At 37.1% G+C, this 8,326-nt stretch overlaps 1 protein-coding gene across 1 annotated transcript in view; it reads left to right on the top strand.

The window, feature by feature from the left end:
- Window positions 1–7,599, top strand: part of LOC142349524 (uncharacterized) — a 19,161-nt gene extending 11,562 nt beyond the window's left edge. The window contains exon 2 of the mRNA XM_075401143.1: window positions 6,774–7,599. Within this exon, the coding sequence (XP_075257258.1) occupies window positions 6,774–7,414 (641 nt within the window). The 3' untranslated portion in view covers window positions 7,415–7,599. The remainder of the gene's footprint in view (window positions 1–6,773) is intronic.
- The last annotated feature ends 727 nt before the right edge of the window (window positions 7,600–8,326 follow it).

Below are 8,326 nucleotides of genomic sequence, written 5' to 3'. Positions count from 1 at the left end.
ATGCGTTCCCCGGTTTTGTGAGGCCAGGAGGGGCATTGTCAGTATCGGGGGAAAAGTCAAGGAAGGCGGATTATTCAGTGTGGCCGTGTTGGACTGATTTTTATTAAGTGCAGTCAGTTTCGTTACCTCTTTTGGTCTTTCCCACAGTTCAATCACTTTCAGGTCCATGGGGTTCTTACAGCAGTTGAAAATGTTGTTTACGTCATGTGGTAAAACTTGACATATAGGACACTGTTATCAGCATTGCTTCAGATGCTAGTCAAGTAAGAGTTTAGCAGGGGCAGCGTCGAGTTCGTACTTGTGCGAATCTGATATGTGAATTTTGTAGCAGCGTTTGTTCTTCTATCTTTGGTGGTGTCAGTAATTGCTTGCTGACTTCTTTCAAGTGAGTGTGGACCGTGTGTCAGTGGAGATTTTTGAGCGCATTTTTGTATACTTTGTGATTTAATTGTTCTTTATTGTTTGTGTGTTGTTTCACGCGGTCTTTATCGTGTTGGTCTCATGGGACAAAAACTGGTGACTAGACTATTTTATGATCAGCACGGTGGCTCTGATAACTGCTTTCTAGAAATGCACTGCTAACATTTCAGTGTGAGCTTTAAAAGGTAGCATTTCACCCTCTTTGTGTCACTCATTGATGTCTTATACAGCCGCTAATTTTGCGAAGAGCAATGTTTTGTTGTGTTTGCAGGTGGTTCCAATTTGTGGTTCCAAAATTTTTCAAAGGAGGGACCCTTTGAGCGATTTTGAAAAATTTTGGATTTTTCGAAAATTAAGCCCTCTACAAACTTAGTCCATAATTGCTCTTCGTCCTGAGTGGACCTTGCATTTTGCATAAAGCTAGGAGCGATTCTTGAGCCAAGACGGAATTCGTCAAGGTCAGCAGCTGGAGAACCTCTAAGTTTGCTTTAGGGTCTCGATCCGGGGCATCAAGAAAACTCTATCTCAGTGGTCATTTGTCAAGCCGAGTTTGGAAATTGTCCAGCTGCAATCTTTTTCCGCCATGTTTTTGACTGATTCTTGAAATTGAGTTTTCCCTGCTTTTGCTTTACCCCAGTAACATGGAATGCTTGGCACAGAGAAGGAATCTCTAACTGAAACTATATTACTGGTATATCTGCAAAAGCGGCCCTTCATTTTTTGTAAAATTGAATATAGATTTCATATTTTTCATACTTTTCCATAATTTTTTAATAGATTTCATACTTTTTTCTCCCATATTGAGGCACTCACATATCTTTCTTTAAATATCATTGTGCTCAGTTTTTACTGAGATACTTAATCAGAAAATATTCAAGAGTCATGACTTCATCATTTTCAGGACTACTGATTCAAATCTTGGTTAAAGGTTTTGCCCAGATTTCTGTTTTATCGATGAAATAAACAGCAAACCCATATATTATGACAATTTTACCTCTGAATATTGGGGAACACCATATTTGTTGCAAAGATAACTAAAATATACGATTGTTCGATCATCGTCATTAGTTTTCCTTTGTTTAACGGTTTTGAAATCAACAGCCGTAAATTGGAGCAATATCAGAAAAAACTTATGTCAGGTTCTACCCGCTCGGTAAACTAAGCAGTCATCTTATCTATACCAGTAATTTGCCGTTTTCATAAAACAATCATTGTGATTTTGAATTTACTAATCAAAAACACTGCTTTTTCGTCCACTTCTCGATTCGATTTCTAACCTTTGTTCTCCTGTATATTTAAACTTAGTTTTACTCAACTCTATTTTGCTATGGAATACACAGTTGATGCTGATTTTGATCTCGTTTACCTGTACAACATGAAGTTCAATGGAATGAATTTAACGGTGTCAGTTACAAACGATAAGTTTTTCACTTTGAGAAGGTAAGAGAAACGAGCCAGGCAGTTGAGAGTAGCGTTGACCTGCCGCGGAACATATTTTATTGTATGATTGACTTGTTGCAACTGACTGATCTCTTCGAATACATCCTAGCCTATGGTGAGATTGATTTTCGAGTGCACCAGGCGACTGTGTATCACCCCTGCCGTCTCATGGAAACAGACTCAGAGCACGATCAAATTATTGAGGACTTCTTGATATCAAACAAACAGTATGCTCGTCTGTCGTTTGAGATTTACAACGCGGAGAACTATAAACGCATTATTTATTTTTGTATTAAGACTTTCACGGAAGTTGCGGCTCAGAAGTGATCAAAACGACAAATAGCGCTGGTGATTTGTGAATTCAGTGGACTTTTGGTGTATCATTCATCGTTTTTGCGAAAGGAGCGTCAGAGAAATCTCCGAAATCAGTCAGCAAGCTCATGTGATCGGGGTGTTAAACGAGTAAAGCGGGATAAAGAAAACGTATCGGATGATGAGAGCACCCGTTGAGAAAAAAGACCGCCTAACTTGTATTCGAAGCCTAAATTCACATTATAATCTTCGTTTCTCAGCATATTTGAATAAGTTTGCTATTTGTATTTGAGATTTATTTATTCAGAATATCAATAATTGGTGTTATAGACAATGATTCTGCCCTTTTCAGTCTTTTTCTGAGTTAAGCTGAGCGATTCATGTAAAAGATATTTCAGCTGTAGAGAAATTAAACTGGTCAAATGTGCCTAAAATTGTGCGGCCGACTCCCTATCAAAAATGTATCAAAAACCAATTTTCCAAAGGTCGGATGGCGCAGTGGTTACGACCTCTAGCGCAAAGAAAAAGAATTTCGGAGGCGTAGGTTCAAATCCCGGTGGAGGCGGAGTTTTGGGACTAAATGGGTTAGGTGGAATGTGTCTAAAAGTGTGCGACAGACCCCCCTTTTCTCACTACTACGCATTTAAGTATATATTTCCTCCCTCCTCACTAAAGTGGGGGTTGCAACAATAATTTATAACGATTCAAGGGATAACTGACTACAAAGAAAGCAAACCATAAGAATTGTGCATGCCGAGAAAAACCAGGAAACAGACAAGAAATAGAAACATAGCAATTGTTCTTCAATCTGCGAACAGTATACTTTGCGCGTCTCTACAGTTCTTCAGAGACTCTTTCATGACATTTTAGTGAGTCAGGGATTACCAATAATTAAGATGGTGTGCTTTGAGCAGCAAATAACCAATCGTGCAAAAATTAGAAACCATTTTTTAAATTAAAAAATTTGGGTTTTCAGCAAACGAACCGTACAATCCTTGTTTGCCTCCTTTAAATAGTGAAACACACAATTTGTTTAATGCGAAGAGTTTTTCAGTGCCCAAAAATAGAAAAGAGTTAGGCAGAAAATTGAAAAATTGGCAAAAAGAAATCTTTGACCGAATTTAATCTTTTTTTTTTAATATGAGGCATTTCAAAGTTGTTTTTATTCAAGTCAAAGTGTCCCAGAGAATTGATAATTGCAGCCGCATAATTTCCATGTGTGAAAACACTTGAAAACTAATACAAAACTACTATAATTTGTGTAAAACTAACAAGGCAAAAATTAGCTCTTTAGTTGCGCTCAAAAGTCTGATAAATGTTTCAAAATATATCAAACTACAAGACATCCTAAAAGTACAATTTTTTGACAAGTTCGAAAATTTTAAATCATTTTAAGCTTGTTGCATGTGTAAAAAAAACAAACTACTCGTAAAAAGCAAAAATGTCTTTACACTATTTTTGTTCTCTCGGAAAGGTTAGTGGAGAAAAACTACTGTCTTGCTCTCTCTCTCACTTTGACTTTTTTCAGAATGTTGAAATATGTACTTCTTTTTATCGGCACTGACTTTTCATCCTGCTTCGGTATTACTTGATTAATTTTTTTAAAAAAATTATCGAGGCTACCTTAATTTCTTGAAAACGGCTCACCTTAGCGTCAGTTCTAGTTTTAAAAAGGACAGCGCCTAAATAATAGCTTTCTAGCAGCTGATGTTGGCTATTAGAAATATTTATTTCATAGGTTGGGGCACTTCCTGTTCGCAGCATAGCCGAGGCCGATCTATCTTGTTGTTTTTATGCAGAATCTTGTCAGGGATGGTGTAAATTTTTCCAACTCTAAGAAGATTGCTTTATCTTTTCGTTCCAAGAAAAGTTGAAATACTATAGCACAACACGGGTGGGGTGAATCATGAAAAGGTAATTGTTCCGACCCCATCATATGGGGGGGGAGGAACTATATACTCAAATGGGTTTTTTTTTGTTCAGTGAATTTTCGCCGATCGATATATTCATCGTAGAAACTTATGAGTGGTATCATTAAAAAGCCCGTCCAGCGTAGATTATAGAATTAAAAAGATTTTTTCGAAATTCATTTTTTACAGGGAGTTATCGAGCTCCAAAATTTTGTGATCATTCTGGCGTTTTTGTTCACTTTTACAGTTTTTTTTCACTTTTCCGATAAAAGCATGTGTCATATCATTGAAAAGCCCTTTGAAATAGATTATATAAGTTTTTTTTTGAAAAATCCCTGATCAGGTAATACATTTTTTTAGTTATCATATTGACATTTTCGTGGTGTCAAAGTGACCACTTAAGAAAGAATTTTTTAAATTTGTCTGAAAGCTTTTATTGTTAATATTCCAATTGGGAAGGACTTTTGAGTCGAGCGTTTTGAGTCTAGCCTACTTCAGTCGAGTGTTTCTGAGTCGAGCATTTGTGTGTTTCTACCGTTTTTAATTCAAGCATTTTTGAGTCGAGCTTTTTTGAGTCCAACCTTTTTTCTTTGAGTGTTTTTGAGTCGAGAAGTTGCAAGTCGAGAGTTTTTGAGTTTAGCATTTTTGAGGCAATCATTTGCGAGTCGAGCCGTTTGGAATCCAGCGTCTTTCAGCTAAATTTGTCCAATTTTGGAGAACAGTTTTAAAGGAAACTTTTTGAATCTATTCTGTTTGGCATTCGCACAACTCAACGCTTATATGCCTTGCCGTTTTAGATTTTCGGTTTTTGGATAGCAAATTACCGTGTAAAAATATTCACTGCGCCTAGGGTAGAATGATACCAATTTCGTAAAACCTTCGAAACAGAATAGATTCAAAAATTTCTAATTTCTGTCTGGAAAAGGCAAAAACAAAATTTTTGGTTTTTGCCAGTTAAGGTTATTAAAAAATTATTAAAAGGCTTTAGAAAGTTAAATTTAAAAAAGTTATGTCACCCTGATTTGGGGTTTTTGAACAATAAAGTTCGAAAACACCAAATCAGATTGACAAAACCTTTCTAAATTTAAATTTCAAGAACTAGCAGATTTGGATCTAGTCTATCCCCCACCAAAGTGGGTATCTATTTTTACGCCGCCCCACGCCTACGTGCTGTTGTTTTGCACAGTGATACGCTGCATCAGGACTCTTGAATTGTAAATGGTAGTAATGAAAAAAAGATAGGGGGCGGCGGAGCAGAACAGATCCCATAATTTTTTCCCCTTGTCTAAAAAACAGGGGTCTTCCAATTATAGGACCCCCCCCCCACCTCAACTTAGTGGTCAGATAACCTATAGCCCCCCCCCCAGTCATAGTAATTATACAATAATGGGGGCTAAAATTTCATGGGGGATATAATGGGAAAGACCGAAATATAGATCTGCACAACTTTAGTTCATATGTAGTTGAAACCTATTCAATAAATGGTCTTTCACATTATAACCCCCTGCAATTATAGCTCCCCATTATGGTATATCTACCATGACTGGGGGTTATAAGTTATATAACCACTAAACTGGGGGGGGGGGGGTTATAATGGGTAAGACCCCATTATTGAGCCTGTTTCAACTAAAAATTTATAAAAAATTGTGTCGGTCTATCTTTTAGATATGGGGGGAGAATTATGGGATCTATTTCCCCCGCCCTCCGTACCTTGTTTCTTATTACTACGTTTTACAATTCATGTGTTGTGATGCAGAGTATTACTGTGCAAAACATTAGCATGTAGGCGTGGGGTGGCGTAAAAGTTACGGGTCGTTCCCATTATAGACCCCCCATGAAATTTTAGCCCCCATTATGGTATAATTACCATGATGGGAGCTATAGGTTATCTGACAACTAAGCTGGTGGGGGCTATATTGGGAAAGACCCAAAGTTACATACCCACTTTGCTGGGGGGGATAGATTGGTTCCAAAACTGATGGTTGCAATAATAGCTTTGACCTCATTCTGATGGTGATAATTAAAATGGGAGTAAATTGTATTGTGTTTGCAGAAATCAAACGTGCGTTCAAATCATCAAAAAAGTTGTGATTTTTGGCAGAGTTGTTTTGCTGCTGATGATTTCGCGCCAAGTCAAAAATTGCAGCGACAAAGAATTTTTTGCTCATCTCAATCTATAGAAGTCAACAGAAGTTATATTGTTGGGAAAAAAGTCGGTGTCCCCAAAGTACTAAATATCATCCCCCCCCCCCCCAAAAAAAAAACATACATACACAAAAACACACACATACCCAAACACACACACACACACACACACAATCATGTATGCGTGGAGGGCGTTCGAAGTGGTTGGGGGGGGGGGGTCGGAACATAATGTGCTGTGCACATTATCACGATTCGCCTTGTTTTGAATTCTGTTTTCGCTTTAAATCGTTACAAATAAGCGAAAAGGAAGTGGTTGTGAAAAAAAATTTTTGTGAAGTTCAGCCGATGAGTAAGCCTTCCTGTTTCTATTTGCATCAGACGGAATTCGTCATTTAATCTGATGCCAGCAAAGTTCATTGTAAGTAGCTTAACTGTTGGATATTATAATATTGTAGTATGTAATGTTAAAAATCATGAACCAACCACCAAAACGTGTTAACTTCCTAAATGTAATGAGTTTCTTAAATGTAATATGTATCATTATAGCCAGCAAGACCACCAGATTTCATCCAGAGAGAAAACTAATCGAGCTGTTTCGTGAATTATGGTCCAAAGTTTCAATGGAGCAACCAAATGGCGCGACATCTGGGAACCGCAATTTGGAAGTGAATGTTCTCATTCCGAAGATTGCTAGAAGCTCTTGCAACTGGATTTTAAGCTGGCTGGAGCGAATCTGCGACGCGATTTTCAAAATCTATGTCTCAGCTGGAAATACTCGTCTGTTGTGTGTTACAATTGATCAAGGTGATCTTGAAAGTTCAATCGATCATCGTAATATTGCCGAAAGAGACGAGTTTCACGGTGAAATATTTGAGGCTGTGAACGATCAATACCAAAATGGTGCGCAAGTTCGAGCTGCAGCTTTGAGCATGCGATTTCTGCCACTGCCGAACGAGTTTTATGGTTATGGTGATTTCGAGAATCATTTCAATGACAATGATTTTGGCGACCCATTCACGAGGGGTCACAACCTGGGGTTTCAAGACAGTCAAACGTTTGCCGATTTCAGAGCTGTTAAAAGCATTTCTGATCTGCCGGAAGAAAATTGGCAATTTTTAACTGGCGACTGTAAAGAAGCTTCGGAAGATAACTCTATACTGGACGAAATTGATACTCTCGGCTTCTAAGAGCAGTGAGGTATTCTTAAATTTCGTAACAGGCGACAATTACTAAAAAACTGACTGAACTCAAACTTTTAAACTTTAGGTGCTTAATAGTTTAAATTAATGAGATTTTTGGTTGAATGGATATTTAATTCATAATTTGTTGATAATGAAATAATGATTTTTTAATAATGATTTTTTAACAATGATTTTTTAATAATGATTTTTTAATAATGATTTTCTTTTAGAGCAGTTGGACGATTTTTGTGCCATCAGCTAAATGTTTCAACTTAATTGTGGGATAATTTGTTCTCTTTTGTTGAGGATACTTTGTAGTAGATAGTTTCCTGTAGAAAGAAATAGCGCTATTTCGCAGCTCAGAAAAAAAATTTTGAGCTAAAAAATTTTATTGAACAGTTTGTGAAATTATGAAAACGTTTTGTTTCCGCGAGGTTTATCAATGCTATGTTGAAAAGTGAATTCTTTCCTATTGAGCTGTTTGATTTTTCAACTAAGTTTAATCAATGCTGCGTACCAGATTGGGTACAAATATTTGTTCCGGCCCCACCTTAATGGTTGTGGGGGAGGGGTGATATGTTCAACTGGGTATTGTTTTTGTTCAGTCAATTTCGGGCGATCGATATTTTCGTTGCAATCAGGAGTGATTGGTATCATTAGAAAGCCCCCTTCGAGCGCAGAATATCAAATTAAAAAGTTGTTTAACTTTTTTCCCATGGAGTTATCGATTTTTAAAGTGTGGCGAATATTCGGCTGATTTCCGTTGTTTTTTTGCTTAAATTTTCGTTAAATTGTCTATAGTATGTTAACGCTTGTGATGTTACACAATTATGTTATTTTTTGATGATCCAACTTTTTTACTAAATATTGGAATATTCAATCTTCATGAAAAATAGCAACAAGTACGCATCAACCCAT

The sequence above is a fragment of the Convolutriloba macropyga genome, chromosome 11, assembly GCF_964194025.1.
Source record: "Convolutriloba macropyga chromosome 11, txConMacr16.3, whole genome shotgun sequence".
In the NCBI taxonomy this organism is placed as follows: domain Eukaryota; kingdom Metazoa; phylum Xenacoelomorpha; order Acoela; family Convolutidae; genus Convolutriloba; species Convolutriloba macropyga.
The sequence above is the reverse complement of the archived record's forward strand: the minus strand, read 5'-3'. Positions and strand labels throughout refer to the sequence as shown.